The following is a 22160-nucleotide window of genomic DNA, read 5'->3' on the forward strand; positions in this document are numbered from 1 at the left end:
CAGCTCTCTGTCTTTTTAATTTGTGCCATAAATTCAGCGCCTCCGATGTCAATTATTCACGTCTAATGTGTAGAAACATCTTAATATATGTGTGATGCAGACCCATGTGTCAAAGGGGCTTTGGTTGAGGTTTGGCCCCAGTATGGCAGGGAAAGCTGGGCCTCATTGGATACAATTACCTGCTGAGGAGCCGGTGTCCCCTTTCGTATTGGTAGGGGGCCAGAACGTGACGCAAAGAGCCGATAAGTCTCGTCATTAGAGCAGTAGTTCTCAACCTTTTTGAGTCGCGAACCCCAATTTAACATGCATGTTGTCCGCGACCCCCGCTCACTGGACAGAATCTCACATGCACATTTCAGATCACCCAAAAAACAAACCACAAAAATACACAAAATGACCAAAAAAATACACAAAATGACCAAAAAAGACACAAAATGACGCAGAAAAGAAACAAAATGACCAAAAAAAAGACAAAATGACAAAAAAGACACAAAATGACTAAGAAAAGACACAAAATGACCAAAAAAGGAAACAAAATGACCAGAAAGACACAAATTGACCACAAAATGATCAAAAAAAGACACAAAATTACCAAAAAAGACACAAAATTACCAAAAAGAGACATAAAATGACCAAAAAAACCCACAAAATTACCAAAAAAAAGACACAAAATGACCCCAAAAAAAAGACACAAAATGACCAAACCCCCCCGAAATGACCCAAAAAAGACATGAAATGACCAAAAAGACTAAAACACATTAACACATGAACAATTTAACACAGTGGAGACAGAGCTGACTTCCAAAATGATTTGGCGACCCCCAGAAATCATCTTGCTACCCCAATTGGGGTCCCGACCCCAAGGTTGAGAATAGCTGCATTAGAGGGGTCGAGGTTACAAGTCAATCAATGCACAGTTACTTGATGCTGACCCGGCATACACTGGGTCCTCTCAGCAGCAGAGCTTGTTTGTTGTGGACAGTATGTGTGTGTATTCATGCTGCAGCCTGACTCACTGCAGATTATAAAACTTTATATTTAATACAACATGAGTAGGCTGCCGGGAACCATTCCTCCCCAAGCTCACTTCCTGTCACTTGCTGCCATGGTGGATTTGTTGCAATCTGTCTCTTGATCTCCTCTCGTCTCTTTTAACACAATATCACGGACACGCTGCCTGCGAGGCTCACTTCTACAGTCATGTGATACGGAGGATGTTTATTTTCAGAGAGGCAGGATGAAAAGATTTAGAAGGGAGACACTTGCTCAGAGATGCACGCAACCAGGCAGGTTGTGCAGACACACGCACACCATCCAACCTCCACGATCCTCACTCTACAGGTCTCATCTTACCTTATATGCTGCTTCTTTGTTTTGGTTCCTAACATATGTAGTATGTTCAGGGTAATGAGAGGAGGAGAGACGTTTTTGGGTCCTTCATTGAGTCAGCTTCAAGTCAGTAAATTTGTTTGGCTGCACTGAGAATTTCATGTAGAAACTTATTTTATTTATGTAAATATGTTGGTTGTATGTATGTTGTCATTTCGTGTCTTTTTTCGTTCATTTTGTGTCTTTTTTTTGGTCATTTTCTGTCTTTTTTTGGTCATTTTGTGATGAATTTGTGTCTTTTTTGGTCATTTTGTGATGAATTTGTGTCTTTTTTTGGTCATTTTGTGTCTTATTTAAGTCATTTAGCATCTTTTTTGGTCATTTTGTTTCTTTTTGGGGTCATTTTGTGTCTTTTTTGATCATTTTGTGGTCAATTTGTGTCTTTTTTGCCATTTTGTTTCCTTTTTTTGGTCATTTTGTTGTTGGGGGTCGCGACTCAAAAAGGTTGAGAACTACTGGTTTACACTACATTTCATTTAAAAATGTTTAAATAAAACACATTTGGCTTCAGGCATGGAGTAGGAAAATAACTCATTGAGTTTAAATCATTTGCTGACAGTTTCATCCCCCCCAAGTTCAAAAATCCCACCTGCGCCCCTGCCTGAACCCTAAAACACCACCTGACCCAGATGCTTCACTCCATGTTGGGCTACAGGGCAAAGGTTGCAGAAGGGAAGTGTGCATACTCTTAGAAACACACGCTTCCTCATGCAGGTTGATGCCAGTGTGGACTGCTTGTTTACAGACAGCTGGTGGTACCTGAGACGCTTGTCGTGATTGATGAGGCAGGCCTATGACTGGTTGGACAGATGGATGACTGGATAAATGAGTTACAGGGTGTGTTGGATTTTTGAAAACACTGTATATTCACGGTGTGGGATAATCCTCTTACAGGAAATATCTTCACGATGAGAAACAAGACAGGGTGGAAGGTGAGACTCATGAAACAAAGCGGTGAAAAAATCATCAAAGGAGAATAAAAGATGAGAGTAAAACCATGTGTAAACACAAAAGAAAGTGAAGAAAGAAGCTCCTGTGAAAGTAGGAGGAGTGAGAAAGACACGAAGAATTGTTTAAGCACATGAACAATGTTTTATTCACTTCAATCCCATGTGAGAGTGAAAGGGAAATTTATTTTCTCCTTCCTCTCACTGTTGACACAGCCACCTCTGTCTGATCTCTCCACTGGACTGGGTGGGTGTGTGTGTGTGAGTGACTAATGCTGGTTGGCACATTTCCACTCCTCTCTCTTGTGAGTCAAATTCACTGTTTTATGACTCAAATAACCGCTGCTATGCCCGGAATCTGAAGTCATCCAGTATGAGCCCCTAACGGAGGACCAAAACATCTTTGGCTGCCAGTGTGGGTGTGTCAGTCAGAAAGGATAAAATAAAAAAAGCACAAATATACTGTGTAGTATAACGCTGAATTATTTTTTTCCCTCTGCATACAGCTGGACAACGTTCTGACCAGAGGCTAAATCGAACCTCCAGGCTCCCACTTTGTAGTTTAAGCTAAATGACTTGTGTCTGTTAGAGCTGAAAAGAGCTGTAACATTTTACAGCCACTTGTCCAACTTTACTGCTTTCACTGCAATTGAGCAAAAAACTCACGAACCGTCCAACTGCAGGCTTTTCACTGCAGCTACATCAAAATTCAAGATACAAGATGTTTATTGTTGCAATAAAAAAAACCTTGCAAGTAAAAAAAATGTTTTTTTTAACCTGTGGAAATTAGTTTAGTTTATACAATATAATTATTTAAAATAAGTGCAATGCAGACAGATTTACTTAATAAGTGTAAATTTACATCCAGCAATTTTGTGTCTTTGTTATAAATATACAATTGTTGCATTTATCAAACATAATTTTGGCATCGTGAATCGGTTGCCAAACTCGGCATTTGTCTTCAGCCATTGAAAAATCCATATTGGTCAATATGGACAATAAAAATAAATTAAATTAAATAAATGATATCTATAACATTTTTTATAGATAGTATATCAATCAATCAATCAATCAATCAATCAATCAAAATTAATTAGATAAAATAAATAAAAATATGTAAGGTAAGATAAAATAAAAAACAAAAGTAAACAACAATAAAAAGTTTAAAAAAAAAACCTAGATAAAAAAGATGAAAACAATAAATAAATAATTAAAAAGTAGAGAATTACGGAAACCCTAAACAGCCATGTATTCATATATTTTTTCCCTCCGTTTTCTCGTGATAACGAGTTAGTTTCTTTTTTCTCGAGATCTCGAGAAAATTATCTCGTTATCTCTGGAAATATATATATATATATTAGGGTTGTCAAAAGTATCGATACTCAAAAAAATATCGATACTAAAACGTTGTATCTGGATACAATACTATTACAATATTTAACCTGTGGTTCTGTTAATTTTTACATGTTGCATTTTTCTTGTTAATAAAAATATTTCAGTTAAATTTTGGGGTCTTTGTTTTTATCCTTGTGGTATCGTAAAAATGGTATCGAGTATCGAATATTTTCCTGAGTATCGGTATCGAGTTGAAAATCTTAGTATTGTGACAACCCTAATATATATATATATATATATAACATTAAGATGTGTATATATATTCAAAGCAAAACACATACTTTTCAAGGGAAAAACTTAGCTAAATGTAAAACGTTTTAACCTATAAATAACCTCAGACTAACACTTGGTAAACTAAAGTACTAATAATACAAATATGAAATCAGTAAATCAAAGCTGAAATAAGGCCATCACCCCCCACTGTGCGCTCCACTAACTAGTGTGGGCAGGAAGACCATCTGCCATAGATCTTGTGAAGAAAAAGCCCCCTGTGGGCCAGTTTAATATCCACTCCCTCAGAAGGTCTGCAGCGCTGGCTGAGCAGAGGGCAGAGCTGTCACTGTGTGTTTGTGTCTACTGTCCAGAGAGAACGAGAGCAGCGCGTCTGTCAGAACAATAACGCTTCCAGCCTCCACTCCCTCCAACTTTAGTGCCATCGTGGGACTGCACACTGCCAGTAAAGTCACCGAGCAATAAAAAGTTGGGTAATGAGAGTAGATAAAAGAAAGCTCGGGACAAGAATATCCAAAGTGGTTAAGCGTGGAGGGATGGCATGAGGATTAGTTTTTTCTCCATCTTTCTTTCCATTAACCTATTTAAACTTTTCTCTCCATTCTCACTCTTCTTTTCTATAAAAATTTCCTCCCAGGAAATCAGTTCAAACCAGATGAAACCAGACCAGCGCCCTTTAAAATCACTTTATTTCAGAGCAAAAAGGTTCAGTATATCACAGTCTTCCAATGCAATGCCAGAGTATTGTACATCATTACAGAATCAATATTTACAGCTAAAATAAATTACATTAAAAATAATAAAAATGACAATGAGTTTCAATTTATTATACAGATAATTAATCCAGACACAATGACACCTAAGTTTCACAGCTCGACTTTTAACTTGCATCACTTAAAAAAAGAACCCTGCTTAAAAAGTAATGTGACAGTACGGCGAGGACAAACCGTCCCGGCTGTGGCGGCGGAATAACCAGCATTCATACGAGCATCACATTGAGCGAGCAGCAGAAATAAGAACTTAAAAATAGTAGGGGGGGGGGGGGAGACAGACGGAAGCAGCATTAAAACCAAACAGAACCATCTGCAGAGTGAGAGACAGTTTAATGTCACGAGCGGGAAACTAGGACAGCCGTGACCAAACCAGCCCAGAGCCCGGCACAACAGCACCGAGGAGACATTCATAACCCGGATGTTTTGGTTTGACACGGTCCTGCTGCGGAGTATAACAAGCTACACTGCAAAAAAGCCAACTTGTATTTTTTGGCCTAAAACAGTGATTTAATTTGGTAAAACTTGGAAATATAAATTACTGATATTCAGGGCAATAATGTAAGTTAGCACAACAAAGGAAGCCAGTTGTCTGCTCAAAAACAAGTTTGTGAGTTGTTGTTACTTATATCTTTAAGTTGGGGTTCAAAACAAGGGACAATAGTTCTGCTAACTCTTATTTCTTTGTTGTGAAATTCGGTCATTAGCGAAAGCTAGCGGCTAACTGATGCTAGTTGCTAACTGATGCTAGCGGCTAACTGATGCTAGTTGCTAACTGATGCTAGCGGCTAACTGATGCTAGCGGCGCTGCTTGTTACAGCTACAAGAGTAGCCATTAGCGTATCAATGCTAACTCAAAATTGTGGTCACAACATTAGCTGACATTCATAATGGCGTTACAATCGTGCCAGAGAAATTCAGAGTTGAGCAAACTCAAAAACAAAACTTAAAATATTTAGTTTAATTGTCCAACTGAAAATTTTATCGAAGTTTGTTGCCTTGAAATTTTGAGTTCACCCAACTTTTCTTTTTTTGCAGTGTATCAAGAGGCAGACGGAAATGGAAAGCGGTGATTAATGAGAGAATGATGCTAGAAAGCAGGATGTTATCTAAACAAATGACTTTCTTTCTAGGCCCCTTTCCCCCATCATCTGTACTGATGAGGAAACATACCTGATAAGTGAAACCACTTTCCTGTCAGAAAGTCTTTTTGATGATTCAGAGAAGCCACCTCTGCAAGATGAACCTCAGATGTTCCCTCACCTTGTGTTTTTTTGAACGCCGAAATGTGCTTGAGTTCACAAAATGTTCCCTATAAACGCTCTCAGAAGACAGACAGCACACAAGGAATCATGGGTAGACATCTGAGGTTCATTCGCTAAATGTTATAGCAGCCTTTTATATGAGGCTGCTGCAGCAGATTCAGACCAGCTAAACTAAGAGAGAAAGCCAGCATGGATTCCCTGCCTTTACAGTGTCTATCTATATATGATGTAATATGCAGGACACGGAGTTTCCCTGTTGTCAACGCAAAGACAGGGCCCTGCACGTGACTTCTATCATGGCACGGAGCACTCCTTTACATTGACTAGAGGGTTGAGAGTCAGCATGTCCTCCTAAACTGCATTAAAATATCCCCACAAGTCTCCCGAGTCCCCTTTCTGTAGCTTAAAAACCAGGGATCAAACCGAGTCCTTAGTACTGATCTCACAGCAGATTTATGTGAAAATACCAATGATAAGATCTGTACTATGGGCAAGATCCTTGAGACGGACAGTGTGGAGCGCGTGGGAGGCTGGCTGACGCCCCCTAGCTGGAGTGGAGGACTGTGTGCAAGGGAGAGAAAGAGACAGAGAGAAAGAGAGAGGAAGAAGAGGAAGAGGAGTGTTCTCCCCCATCCTCCTCATCAGACACTAGCGATATCGCAGGATCACTGGAACTGAAAGAGAGGAAGAGAAAGAACATTTAAGGACAAGTTCTGCACATTATGGCAATTTTAAAGGAACATTTCAACGGCAAAATGATCATTTGTATATCTACTCCAGTAGTTCTCAACCTTTTTGAGTCGCGACACCCAATTTAACATGCATGTTGTCCGCGACCCCAGCTCACTGAACAGAATCTCACACGCACAGATCAGATCACCCAAAAAAAGACACAAATTGACCAAAAAAAGGAAACAAAATGACCAAAAAAAGACTCAAAATGACCACAAAATGACCAAGAAGACACTAAATGACCAAAAAAGACACTAAATGTCCAAAAAAGACTCAAAATGACCCAAAAAGAAAAAAAAATGCCAGAAAAAGACACAAAATGACCAGAAAAGACACAAAATGACCAAAAAAGGCACAAAAAAAGACACAAAGTGACCAAATAACACACAAAATGACAAAAACACACACAAAATTACCAAAAAAAGACATTAAGTGACCAAAATGACTAAAACACATTAACACATGAACACTTTAACACAGTGGAGACAGAGCTGACTTCCAAAATGATTTGGCGACCCCCAGACATCATCTCTCGACCCCAATTGGGGTCCCGACCCCAAGGTTGAGAATAGCTGGATTAATGTATGTAGGTTGGGCAGTGTAGATAGACTCACATCCTCTACACGTCGATGTTGTTGTGTTATGTGTGACGTCTCTTTTAGTCCTGAGAGCTGGCATGTTTTCTAACATTAAAGCAGGATCTTCATTACAGCAATATTGTTGGATCTGTGTAAAAGAGGCTGATGTTTTTAACTGGTGATACTCACTGATGATAATGAGCAGGAGAGCAACAACTACCAAGGCAATAATCATCTTCATCTGTGGGAGAAACAACACACATTACACACAATGTATCATAATACTGGACACCAATGTGAATAAGGAGACACAGTGAAGGTGTTAGACACACATAAAACAGTCAGACGGACGGACAGACAGACAGACAGACAGACAGAAAGACAGTAAGAAAGAAAGACAGACACTCAGAGAGACAGACAGACAGACAGACAGACGGACAGACAGACAGAAAGAAAGAAAGAAAGACAGACAGACAGACAGACAGACAGACAGATGGACAGACAGACAGAAACACGGACAGAAAGACAGACGGACAGAAAGAAAGACAGAAAGAAAGAAAGAAAGACAGACAGACAGACAGATGGACAGACAGACAGAGAGAAACACGGACAGAAAGACAGACGGACAGAAAGACAGAAAGAAAGAAAGAAAGAAAGAAAGAAAGAAAGAAAGAAAGAAAGACAGACAGACAGACAGACAGACAGACAGACAGAAACACGGACAGAAAGACAGACGGACAGAAAGAAAGAAAGACAGACAGAAACACGGACAGACAGACAGACAGACAGACAGACAGACAGAAAAACAGGCAGACAGACAGACAGACAGACAGACAGACAGACGGAGAGAAAGACAGACAGACAGACAGACGGAGAGAAAGACAGACAGACAGACAGACAGACAGACAGCCACCTTCATGTCTCTCCACCACATCCTCCTGTGCAGCTGTTTGGCTCGGCTACTGAAGGCAGACGCGTTGTCTGATAGGCTCTCTGGGACGTGACGTGACCGCAGCACAGACGAGGACACGTGAGGAGGGAAAAAAAAAACAAACACATCTGTTAATCACCATGTAAACAATCACCAGACTATTGTTTTGAGACTTTGATGCTGGATAAGGTGACTCAAAAGTACCTGGCTCTGAGTCGTGCATGTGCAGTTACGATGTGTTAAAGTTATGTAAGCCGTAGCTCTGCTGGTGACATCACACAGGGTTTTTTAAGAACTGGTATTAAATGGTGAACAACAACTTGTTGGATTTACACACAACAGAGCAAAAAGACATTTCCTCCCTTCTGTGCTTGTCGTGATATTCCTCTCCAACATGCTCACCCACACGGCTCTCTGTTTCTTGGATACTGTTGTTAACTTGATGTTTATGCATGTTAACAGGGAAGTTACGGCTCCCTAGCGTGCAGCACTGTGCTTGTCCAAGCCTCTGTCCCTCTTTAGAGTCTTTGTTTCTGTCATGTGTCTGCCGTTTCCACGTCCATGTGCCCGTTAACGACCCGTCACTACTACAAAGAGAAGCGCTCAGACGAGGCTTCTGAGAAGATGCTTGTTAATCTTAAAGAATTTAACGACAGGTTACCTGCACACGGATCAGAGAGCAAACTGCAAGTGTCAATCACAGGATATATATTGCTCACATAAAGACTCCTATTAAGGACTACACACACTGCAGAGACACGCAACCTGCAAAACTTGCATGTACACAAAGACATTTGTGTGTGCAAAACACACACAAATGTGTTCCAGATGTGCGTCATTGTCTCTGTTGGCAGGTTGACAGGACAGAGAGAAGCAGTTATATAACATCTGTGTGGATGTCGTGATGAGGCTTTTAGACGGGGAAGACGCAGAAGCACTAGTTTTTTTTCTCTGTGGAGAAGAAGAAGAGCTGTGCATGTCTTGTTGAAAGCTGTGCATGTGTGTGAAGTTGAGTAACGGAGCGAGCTAAACACATTCTACACACCTACTTGATATACGCCAAGTAAAAAAAAATGGAGCTGTGTGAATGAGAGTGTGAGACCTGTCAAAAGCTTTCAGACACACCTGGTAAAACACTAAATCTGGACATCACATTAACACCTTTGAAGTGTACTGAGCGGATTTACATGCAGGCACCCACTACTGACCGACAAAGTTAATGTTTCTGTGGTTTTTATAACTTAATGTTTCTTCTGCAAGGTTTAATCGAATGGAAATGGGAATTCTATGAGCATTTTTCACTATTTTATGACAATTTGGCGATCTTTACTTGTAGTCCAAGTTTAAAGGAGACATATCATGCTCATTTTCAGGTCCATACTTGTATTTGGGTTTCCACAATTACACATTAACATGCTTTAATGCTCAAGAAACACTGTTTTAGCGCCTGTCTCTTTAATTAAATTATTCAACAGACTGACAGAGAATCGGCAAATGTAACACATCTTTGAACACAACCGCCAAATATTATTATTGCTGATAATTTCTCTATTCTTGCTTGAATTTGGAATTCTAACATTTCTATGCAAAAAAAAAAAACCAGGTTGAGGGCATACCTGAACCTTCATTGCTCTATTGATTTTAAAATGGACAGAATCATTAGACCTCATGAACATTTCTTTTGAAAGTGGATTCACATTGTGAAAGTTTACCATTAGCATACCAAATGCACAAATACATAGAGTGAGGACAATAATCCTTAAATAAGCCTTAAACCATATGTGAGCACACAAGCACAAGCAAGGATGAAGTCGAGAAACATAGCAAGAGTAAGTGCCGAGGGTTAAGTTCGAGTCCATTAGGACACAAGTGCTTTATAGGTCGCAAGAGCAGTGAGATACTTGTCGTATTTAAACGAACGGACACAGATGAAAGAATCCCTGTAGAACCTGATAATGTAATAAATTCCCGATAATGTAATAACCCCGATAATGTAATAAAAATCTGCACTTGAGTCCATTGAAAATGTAATAAAACCTGATAATGTATTAACTTCCCGATAATGTAATAAAGTGCATTTCCCAATAATGTAATGCACTTTTTACCAATAATGTAATAAAGTATAACATTAATGGAGGTTATTACATTATCAGGTTAGCCTTCATTTCGCAAGTCCTGATAATGTAATAATTCCCCAATATTGTAATAATTTAACAGCAGACCACCCATTACTTGGGTTCAAGTGGTGATACTGTGTATCAACTCTAGCTCAAGAGCTCTAGCGCCACCAACAGGTCAAAGTTGAATGTTTATTAACTTTTGACCCGTTCATCCGTTTTTCACAAACGAGGTATCCATGACGACACACGGATGCATTCAACAGCTTCTTAATATCTAAAGGTGCTTGGTGTTATACTTTATTACATTATTGGTAAAAAAGTGTATTACATTATTGGGAAACGCACTTTATTACATTATCGGGAAGTTATTACATTATCAGGTTTTATTACATTTTCAATGGACTCAAGTGCAGATTTTTATTACATTATCGGGGTTATTAAATTATCGGGAATTTATTACATTATCAGGTTCTACAATCCCTGTAGAGTTTGCGTTAACTTGATTTACTTTGTAAAACTTTGTAAATCAACAACACACTTCGAACATGTGAAGAGACACAAAAACACGCCCTATCCCGCTGTAACTCACCCGACTTGTCCTGCAGGTCGTCGAGCCGCTCGCCCCTCTCTATCACCTTGGAGATGTTCTCCTGCATCACATCGATCACCTCATCAACCTGCGACTGCACCCTGAGGACACGCATTAGTGTGAGACATAGAATCAGAAATAACAGACACGAATCATACAGGTACATCTCAAATATCTCAAATCATTTTTGTCAATTATTTCAGAAAGTGACATTCGTATATTATATAGATTGATTACACATAGAGTGAAATATTTCAAGCCTGTATTTCTTGTAATTTGGATGATTCTGGTTTACAGATGATGAAAACACAAAACTCAGTGTCTCAGAAAATTAGAATATTACAAAAGATCAATAAAAAAAGGATATTTTAAACACAAATGTCAGGCTTCTGACTGTGGACTCTAATATTGAACTTCTTCACAATATTCTAATTTTCTGAGATACTGAGTTTTGTGTTTTCATTATCTCTAAGCCAGAATCATCAAAATTACAAGAAAAACAGGCTTGAAATATTTCACTCTACACGTAATGAATCTATATAATGTATGAGTTTCACTTTCTGAAATGATTGACAAAAAATATTGAACTTTTTCATGATATTCAAATTTTTTTAGATGTACCTGTATATGATTAAACTAAAGATTTGTCGTGGAATGATTTTCTGTTTTTTTTATAAACCCGCTGCAGTCCAAACACCTGTTTTTCCCCCACAATATTCTCCTCTCTATATCTAAACTTGTCCAGTTGGCAGCCAATAAAAAGCCTGTCGGATGGTTTTCAGCCTCATGGTGACCTGTCTGCACCTGTTCAGTCTCTGCAGAATTTTTGCTCAAATCCTTGCTTCATTCACGGTACTCATACCTGAGCATGGCATGACTAGTCCAGATTACCCTTCCTCTTCTTCATCTTATTTCAAAGTCATTCTTGGAGGGATGCAGTATTAGAGTGTGGGAGGACATTGGCAACAAACAAAAAAGAAGCAGTGATGCTCATATGGGAGATACAAGACAAAGGAATTTGTTTTCTCTCACATCTGATCACATTTTCCAGCACTATTACACTGATTGTTTCAGACAAGGACCTGCAGGGAATTATCAGTCTTGGACCTCAGCTTGATTGCAGGTTGAAGATGGTATTAATTAATGTAAAAAATCCTAGCCGGAGCAAAACACAATCAGTTCAGTTCAGGGGTTCAGACACAGAGGTGAAGAGACTGAGCAATGTGCAAACAACATTCCTAGAATCTATATTGATGGCGTCTAGTTTCAGGTGTTTATAACAATGACAATCCGTCAAGTATGAACCAAGGCTATAATAGTTAACGAAAACTAACAAAATAATGAAAACTACAATTGAAAAAATATTTTGTGGTTACAAAACTAACTAAAACTAACTAAAATTATAGTGAAAATGTCCCTCGTTTTTGTCTTTGTCAACGTTTTTCATACGTAAACCTATTTGGTTGATATGAAATCTATTTCATCTATTTATTTTTTTTATTTTTTTATTAATTTAAACAAAACACAACATAAATCACCAATGGACAAACACAGTAAAACAAACAAAAAAACGAACAACGACAACAAAATCACAAAACCAACCTAAATAAATAAATAAAACTACAATAATAAATAAGAACTTTAACACATTAAAACTAAACAAGACACAAACATACATCAAACATAATTACCACATAAAAAATACAGTATATCAGTAAACTTCATAACCTAAGAGAAAATAATAAAGGGTTAAGTTAAATGCCAGCATCTATCTGGTTTTATGACTTAATAAACTTATTGGGGCTGAGATGGATCAGACAAAGGAAATAAAGGAAACATTTATTGTGACCTTTTTGAATCTAGCACCCAACAAATACCCCATTACAAAAAAACTAAAATTAACACTAAAACTAAAACTGAACTAAAACTAAGCATTTCCAAAAAAAACAAACAAATTAAACAAAAACTAGCAAACACGCTGTATAAACTAATTAAAACTAACTGAATTTGAAAACAAAAATTGACAACGAAATTAAAACTAAAACTAATGAAAAATCTATTATAAAATTATTATAACCTTGGTATGAACAGAGTGTGGGTGCCGGACTGTTTCACAATAACCTCTTCTGTTCTCTGTCCGTCTCTGACTGAAGGTTAATGTGGAAACAGACTGCAGAGGGGCCGGGCGTCTTGGGAAAGTTACACAATAACCTGCACACTCTCTTACACAATCTGCTATAAACCTGCAGCTTCTGGTAAACATGAAGGGCCACGATTACATAACACCAACACCAAAACTCAAGAGTGCTGGAAATACTACTGCCACCTCCGGCTTTAAGTTGTTGTTATGTGCATTGTGGGCGAACTTACTGCTTGAATTTGTCATTCTGAGGTCCAAATCTTGGTCCCGTGGGTCCTCTCCTGAAAAACAAGGATGAAGACAACTTATTTTGCTGCTGATTTTCTGTTAAATCTTTAGTATTATTTCTCTCATCTAGGGCTGGGCGATATGGCCCTAAAAGAACATCACGATATTTCAGGCTATTTTTGCGATAACAATATTCTTGACAATATTAGGAAATACTTAAAAAGATATAGAAAATATGATTATTTTTTTTTAGACTGTATAAATAAATAAAAATCTAAAATGTAGTTTGAAGTGCAAATCTCAACAGTTGCCAAGTACAAAAAAAATTACTCTTGAGTATGAGCAAATAATAAAAATAACCATTTAGGGGTTCCGGGGGGCATATTTTAATGAAATTTTGTAAAGGAGAATAAAAGTTCTTTTATGTTTTATTTAAGGCATCTTATTTTGACAGTCTTCTTGTAAATTCTGTGGTGGATTCTGCTAACACATCCATGTGCTCTTATTTTGAAAGCTGCATGTGTTTAGCTACAGGGAGTAAGTAGCTTTTTGTGATTAAAACAACTTTAACCACTACATCATGAAGTAGGAACGTTGCCAATATCATGATATACATTTTTTTTAACAAAAAAAAAAATATATACCGATATTATCGTGAACGATATGATATGGCAAATTTCATAATTGTGCTTTTAATATATTTCATTTATTTATAACCACCACATACTGTATAAGGGTGTTTAGATGCTGCAAGTCAATGAAAGCAATTTCCGTTTGATGATTTATCAGCTATAATTTCATTATGGAATAATGCATGATAATATACATTTCCCATTGCTGACTTGATATACATTGTGCATCCGTGATATGGAATACAAACAAACTCACAGAAAGAAGTCCTCCTCCTCATCAGAGTCCTCCTCCAGTAGGTTCCTCTGTGAAAGAGGAAAAAGGTCAGAGCTCAGATAAGAATAAGTTCTGGATAATGAATGACAGTTATTTGAATGATCTTGGAATTGGTTCAGGAACAAGGTCCAGTAGCAGCATTTTGTCAGCTAAAAGGCCTAAACAAAGTACATCCCTGGCACTCAGAACTAGTCTTGCTGATGCAGAGATTTATAACTGACTTCCAGGGACACAGATAGCTGCTGTAGTGATCAATAAATGCCTTTTCTGTCTGTCTTGAGAGAGCAGGTACCTCCAAATGCACTTCTATCACAGTTAGGGTTGTCAAAAGTATCGATACTCAAAAAAGTATCGACACTAAAACGTTGTATCCGGATACGATACTCATTTTCAAAAGTATCGAGTATCTGAAGCTTGTTATCATAGTTGCAGTTTCTTTTTGCACAACTGTTTTTTATTATAAATATTTAACCTGTGGTTCTGTTTATTTTTTAATTGTATTGATTTTTTATTTTTTATTAATTTAAACAAAACACAACATAAGTCACCAATGGACAAACACAGTGAAAAAGAAAAAAAAAGAAAGAAAAAGAGCAACAACAACAAAATCACAAAACCAACCTAAATAAATAAATAAATAAATAAAACAATAATAAATAAGAACTTTAACACATTAAATAACATTAAAACTAGAGACAAACAAACATAATATACAGTACAGTATATCAGTAAACTTAATAACCTAAGAGAAAATATTCTGTTCTGTTAATTTTTACATGTTGCATTTTTCTTGTTAATAAAAATATTTCTGTTAAATTCTGGGGTCTTTGTTTTTATCCTTGTGGTATCGAAAATGGTATCGAGTATCGAATATTTTCTTGAGTATCGGTATCGAGTTGAACATTTTAGTATCGTGACAACCCTAATCACAGTGCACTTACATTACAATGACTTACTAAAAACTAAAGGACTGTTGTTGCTCTGCTGCTCTGCTTGCCAAACCTGAATAAAAACTCTTCATGTTGGGCTCTCTAAGTCTCCTCAACATCTGCTCTGACAAGGACGACCAGTTTGTGGGGAAAAAGCCAAAATGGACCTGAGCAGATGCCGAGAAAAGAATCGAGGTACGTTTCTGGGATCTAAAGGTAGAATATCTCACAAGAACACAGCCATAATCACAACCATGCCTGAACGACTGATGGTTTTAATAGGGGCAGAAAGTGCCCTGTGTAAATGCTATTCATAGAGAATTAGTGAGGACAGCAACAGTAAATTCTCACAGGAGAGTTGGTCCAAGCAGACAGTGAGTCTGTTTCTCATTGGAGGGCAGAGAGGGGGGACTGTATCCCCTGCTACTGGGAAAGGAAGATCTTCATCTTTATTAGTTTACTTTCTAAGCAAAACGTTTGAATTACAGTATCCAGAAGTAGTTAAGTTAAGCAGTCATGGTCATCACCTTCTAACAATCATGACACCCTGCTACTACAAAGAGCTGAGAGAAGGAAAATTCATGGCTGCCCTGTAATGTTGACAGCTGCAAGCCAATGCCAAGCCAATATATACATTTCATTTTCTTGTAAATACACTGGCATCTGCAAAAAAAGCTGAGGGAATGGTGGCCATATGATAATAATGAACTTTACAAGTTGAGCCACTAACAATGTCCTTCTGTATGTCTTTCTTTCTTTCCACTGTGAGACATGAGGAATAACTGGTAGTAATTATCAGAGGGCAGGAGGTAGGATACTGAAGGGAAAGCATGCAAGGTGGAAGGGAGCGATTTCTTTTGCAAGTCTCCCCTTAAGCTTCGCTTTGATCCCAGTTCAACGCAATAGCAAACAGGATTTCACAGAGAAACAGAGGACTGAGCAAAGTAAAGACTCAGGGGGAGGACAGGGAAAGTGGAGGTGGGTCGGAGGAGATGGTCACTTTGATGAGAACCAGACATTTGGCTCCAGGAGTTTCTGCACTATACTTCCTTCAAAGGTCCGCTCTCTTTCGTGCATTCCCTCACTTTTCCTTCAGCTTTTCCACTAATACTATTTAAATCAACAACGTACAGCGAAATCTGCATCTTCTGTCAACATCTGTTTTGGACTATATTGAACATTTCAAATAAAACTGTATCCTGATTACAACAAACTAACTTGTCAGTTTCTAAATCACCAGGTGCTCCCCTGTCCCAGCCCATTCTTGACTATTGGTGCTTTCACTAAATATTTACAAAATAATATTTTTGATTAAAAAAACTAGATATAATGGCCAATGCAAATAATAGAGTAGCTAGAACAGTCAGGTAAGTACTGTAATGTAACCTTTAAAGCCAAATCATAATATTACCCATCCCTACATCTTGATAAAGGTAATAAACTAGGGGTGCACTAATCGATCGGCACCGATTTCCTTAATTTTGCAGGATCGCCGATTCTTTTCATCAAACCGATCTTATCTAGCGATATTATCTACCTCCGCAAAGGTCTGAAAGTGCGTCTGCACGTACGCATATTTCTGCATGACTGTGTTGTGTATGTTGTACTATAACGAAACCAAAAACTCAGGACACTTTATTTATGGTTGCAGTTCTTTTGTTAGTTTGTCCTGTAAATTGTTGCTATTTATTTTAAGTTCAGTATTTTATTAACTACCTGAGACATTGTGATTTCCTTTATTTGTTAAAGAAAAATACTGCTGTGTTATTGTTTTTCAATAAAATAAGATTCAAACATTGAAGCTGTGAGTTATAAAAAAATTGGTATCGGCCAAAATCGGAATCAGCAGGTCAGGCTTTTTAAAAATCGGTGATCGGACATAATTACCACATAAAACATACAGTATATCAGTAAACTTGATAACCTAAGAGAAAATAATAAAGGGTTAAGTTAAATGCCAGCCTTCCACTTCAATAAACCTTTCCCACCTTTCCAAATACCGTCCAACATCACCATTCCTATTAGCAATATAACCTTCCAAAACAAAATAACGTTTAATAAGCAACCTAAATTGATTAATATTCAAATTCACTGTATGTTTTATGTGGTAATTATGTTTGATGTTTGTTTGTGTCTTGTTTAGTTTTAATGTGTTAAAGTTCTTATTTATTATTGTAGTTTTATTTATTTATTTAGGTTGGTTTTGTGATTTTGTTGTCGTTCTTTTTTTTGTTTGTTTTTTGTTTTACTGCGTTTGTCCATTTGTGTTGTGTTTTGTTTAAATTCATTTTTTTTTTTTAAATGAATAAAAAAAATTGTTAAAAATCGGTGATCGGCAAGAAAATTGCAATCGGTGCACCCCTATAATAAACTAAAAACTCAAACAGCACCACTCCCTCGCCTCCATCGTGTCTCACCCTCTCGCTGCGAATGGATCCCGTGACCTCATCGTCGTTGAGGTGTCGTTTAAATTTGGGGGGCATGTTGTCTTCAGGCTGCTCCTCCCGATCTGGCTCCCTCTGTAGGACAGGAGAAGAAGAAAATCATAACAAGGACAGTCTTCGATACACAAGCACCAAGCCATAATGGTCCTTCTAAATGAGAGTACCGGTACTCAATAGGCGTAGGCAGAAGTGAGTGATTTAACTTGCAGGCAAAACCACAATAAGGACAAAGCATTAAGTGTATGAAGAGAGTGAGACCCGAAATCTAAACTTGCTCAGTGATGATTGCATTAATGAGACCAACACCGCCTGGTAACCAGCGTGACTTCATTATTAGTCACAGGGCTGATTTAATTAAGTTTCCGTGCAATCGAATATTTACTTCTGGAACATGTTCTTCCATTAATCCAGCTGTGAAATAATGTTCCTCTCCACTCCTATGCCAGAAATAAATATTAAGATATCCTGTTGAGATGTCTTAATGTCTGGTATTTCTGGTGTGAGCAGGCACAGAGTCTCACTAGCTTTGAAAGGAAATGTCATCATTGCTTTGTGTGCCTCTGGGTGAAAAACTCCAACCATTTCGGATGTGGAAAACATGCTGTTCTTCCAATTATACCCCCTAGAGTCTGTGTTTGGGTGTTACTTGTTCCCAGCACTGTATGTAACAAAACACAACAGCGCCTCAATAAAGTGCCTTTGTGACTCTGAAGTGAACAACATGCGACCCTCAGGTCCCTCTGCAACCATTGGGGAGGGGAAACACAGCAGTCTCACTGGTACACACACACAAACCACCTCTCAGTCCAACAATACAACTTATACCATTGAATCCAGTTCAGTCTGACACTGTGGATTTCTCAGCAGCGTCCTTTCCTGGCACTGCGATTGGAAAAAGGCCGTTCAGTAGCCAGGAGAGGAGAGGAACTTTCCAGTAAACAGAGGTGAAGAGAAGCAGGGGACAGGGCTTGCTCTGAAGCAGCGACAGCGTGAAGAGACACAGAAAGAGAGAGAGAGGAGAAGCCAACTCTAACATGTTAGGGTTGCAGAAGAAGGTAATCTAGTCTTCTAAAGATGCAATTCATAAGAATGAGCACTGCTGGATTCAAATCGTCACACTGTTAAAAATAATCGCCTAAAAGTCATTTTTTGTCAAAATTGGATTTTTATTGCCTAAATCATCTCCTCATAGCCACCTATGGTAAACTCACCTACATCCTCAGTTGATCAGATCATGTGATTTTATTTTAAGATCATCATTTCTTTGACAATTTGCCACATTCATAGGCATCAGATAAGAACCCAGCAAAGAAGAGCTAGAGGGAGATTGTTTAGTTATCAGTTTAGTTTATCAGTGTTTTATTGTTGACACTAATATTGGTAACACTTTATTTTGAAGGTGTCTACATAAGAGTGACATGAACGTGTCATAAACATGACATGGGATGTGTCATGAACATTAACCCATTGACGCCTAAAACTGCCTGTAAAACCTCTGGGCGATTTTAAAATAAGCCCCTAAAACCTGAAGTTTTTCTGGAAATTCAACAGAAGTGTCAACGCTTCTACTAAATAATAGATTTTTCAGCCTCTGTAGCAGATAGAAATGAAATTCAAAAAGTATTTGAGAGCTTATACAAATACTACAAAACGACGTATCCGCTTTCCAGGCTTCAATGGGTTAATGACACTTTGAAGTAACATTAATGCTCATGATACTTGTCATGTCATGTTTCTGACAGGCTTGTGTGACTCTTCAAAATAAAGTGTTACCATATCTTACATAATTACATAATTTACACACAGTGTTATTACTATGCCAATAGCCATCCTTTGTTACATCCTTTTTGAGTGAAATGATCAATAAATGTCATATGTTACACTTTTGGTGAAGTTTTTTTGTGTTTCCAGCAAAACTTGAAAAAATGACTTAGGCGATTATTTTAACAGGGTGACGATATCAAAGTTGTGATATAAACATTAAACAAAAAATAAAGGCTTAGTGTCAGGTTTGGACAAAAGAACAGAGGAAATTGCATCATGATAACCACTGGGGATTATTAACGATAGCAATCAATGTATTGATTGGAATTTCTCTTAGAGGAAAAAAAAGGTTGCTGCTTTCATTGAGTCAAGTTACAGCTATTTATTTTTACAACTGATATAATGACTGTAACAAGGAATCCTTAAAGTAGCCAGTATTGAAAATGGAATTGACATCTCAGAAGTACATATGCTATCAGGAATATTAGCTAATTAGCCAACGTTATATCGCAGCCTTTAAATCACTTTAGCTGTTTGTTAGCATACATTTAAATACGTCAGAATGTCTGTCACACTTTTAACTACGACATTATTACACCGCAATAATTCAAGTGGAACGGGCCAATGTAAACGCCAGCACAGCTAGCTACTAAAATAGCTAATCCAGCTAGTTCATTGACAAATTTAGCTGACGTTACCCATCTAAGCTAAGCTAAGGATGCTAACGTGGCTAGCTACCTGCTGGTTTCCTCAAGATCCGACGCTGGATGCTGGTGATACACAGACACACAGATGCTCAGGTGTTATTCCAGGGGGTTCAGGGCTCGAGGTGGCTTTACAGTTGTGTCACTTTCATTTCAAACGCTGTCCGGACGGGGAGACAGGATTATCATTATAGGATGCTAGCGGTCCTCTTGTCTCTTCTGCGTCTGGATCAGCTGACCAGGAAGTGAAGTCAAACAGCTGGAGGAGAGGGACCGCTGCAGATGTTTGACACCATAGATGTCTATGGGAAAGGCGGTATATATATATATATATATATATATATATATATATATATATATATACATATATGTATATATATATATATATATATATATATATATATATATATATGTATATATATGTATATATATATATATATATATATACATATATATATATATATATATATATATATATATATATGTATATATGTATATATATGTATATATATATATATATATATATATATATATATATGTATATATATGTATATATATATATATATATACATATATATATATATATATATATATATATATATATATATGTATATATGTATATATATGTATATATATATATATATATATATATATATATATATATATATGAAAAATATTTGACTTCATCGTCATTAGTGTTATTTACATATCGTCACCCTGTTAAAATAATCGCATAACTCATTTTTTCAAGTTTTGCAGGGAACACAAAAAAAATTGTTAAATGAAATGAAAAATGTTATAACATATAACATTTATTGATCATTTCACTCAAAAGGATGTAACAAAGGATGGCTATTGGCATAGTAATAACACTGTGTGTAAATTATGTAATTTAAGAGAAATTAATGATTTAGGCAATTTTTTTAACATGCCTTTGTGACTTAAGCAAGATATGGTAACACTTTATTTTGAAGGTGTCTACATAAGAGTCACACAAGCCTGTCAGAAACATGACATGACAAGTATCATGAGCATTAATGTTACTTCAAAGTTTCATTAATGTTCATGACACATCCAATGTCATGTTTATGACACGCTCATGTCACTCTTATGTAGACACCTTCAAGATAAAGTGTTACCATATCTTGCTTAAGTCACAAAGGCATGTTCAAAAAATTGCCTAAGTCACATTTTATTTTGACTTAGGCATAATAAATCCGCTTAAGTCACACACTTGACATAGGCCATTATCTTAAAGGGGTAAAATCACATGATCTGATCAACTGAGGATGTAGGCGATATTACCATAGGTGGCCGGCGTCATGAGGAGATGATTTAGGCAAAAAAAACAATTTTGACCAAAAAAAATCACTTAGGCAATTATTTTAACAGTGTGACGATATCAGATATAGCTACCAATCCCTAATTGAAAAAAATATGAATATTAATATATTACATAATATATAACTCTTTGGGACTTCTACAAATAAATGCATACATGTAAATTCAAGTGAACCATTTCTTTTTTATTTTATTTGAGTATTGAAATGTTCTGCTACTTTTTACTTCTACTCTAATACATGTCAGAAGGAACTGTTGTCATTTTTTACACCCAACTTTGCCATTTTGTGCCACAAAAAATTCAAAAAAACACTCAAAACTTAATTTTCTGGCCCTTTTCCATGTGGAAAACTATATATTCCTACTGATAGATGAGTAAACCGTTGTGATAGTTTTGATACACTTAGACTGTTTAAAAAGTTCCTTTTATAATGTTTTTAAATTTAAAATGTTATGTATTGTACCCTGTTGAAGCTACTGAATCCTTTACACATGTTTATTCAATAAATTATGTTAAAATTAATTTTAAAAACTTTCTTTTTCACTTGTGCACCGTTGTGGGACAATGTTGCCTACGGGCAACAAACCCCCAAAATTTTATTTTAGATTATGTCTATTTAGTCTATTTTAAGACAACAAAAAACACTCACATTTTTTTCCTAACTGGCATCATAATGCGTATCATAGAGGGTTAACTTTGAACTTCACCACTCTGTTTTCGGCTATATGTCTGCCTCACCGGTAGGTGGCAGCAGTG

The 22160-nt window shown here is 37.1% G+C and overlaps 1 protein-coding gene across 2 annotated transcripts; it reads right to left on the reverse strand.

Annotated features, from left to right (window-relative positions):
• Positions 1 to 4633: 4633 nt before the first annotated feature.
• vamp4 (vesicle-associated membrane protein 4) lies at positions 4634 to 20314 on the reverse strand. Of its 2 annotated transcripts, XM_059340534.1 has the most exons (9): positions 20097 to 20311; positions 18420 to 18567; positions 17568 to 17669; positions 14204 to 14250; positions 13318 to 13368; positions 10948 to 11048; positions 8221 to 8300; positions 7497 to 7548; positions 4634 to 6671 (listed from the first exon to the last, which is right to left on the reverse strand). In XM_059340534.1, exons 2-9 carry the CDS (start codon positions 18420 to 18422, stop codon positions 6646 to 6648), a joined length of 462 nt encoding a protein of 153 aa, XP_059196517.1. In that variant the 5' UTR covers positions 18423 to 18567; positions 20097 to 20311; the 3' UTR covers positions 4634 to 6645. The 2 variants fall into 2 exon arrangements, with proteins under 2 accessions (XP_059196517.1, XP_059196518.1); XM_059340535.1 differs by lacking the exon at positions 18420 to 18567 and having other exon boundaries at positions 20097 to 20314.
• Positions 20315 to 22160: the final 1846 nt, after the last annotated feature.

The sequence above is a fragment of the Centropristis striata genome, chromosome 9 (assembly GCF_030273125.1).
Source record: "Centropristis striata isolate RG_2023a ecotype Rhode Island chromosome 9, C.striata_1.0, whole genome shotgun sequence".
NCBI classification, from domain to species: Eukaryota; Metazoa; Chordata; class Actinopteri; order Perciformes; family Serranidae; genus Centropristis; species Centropristis striata.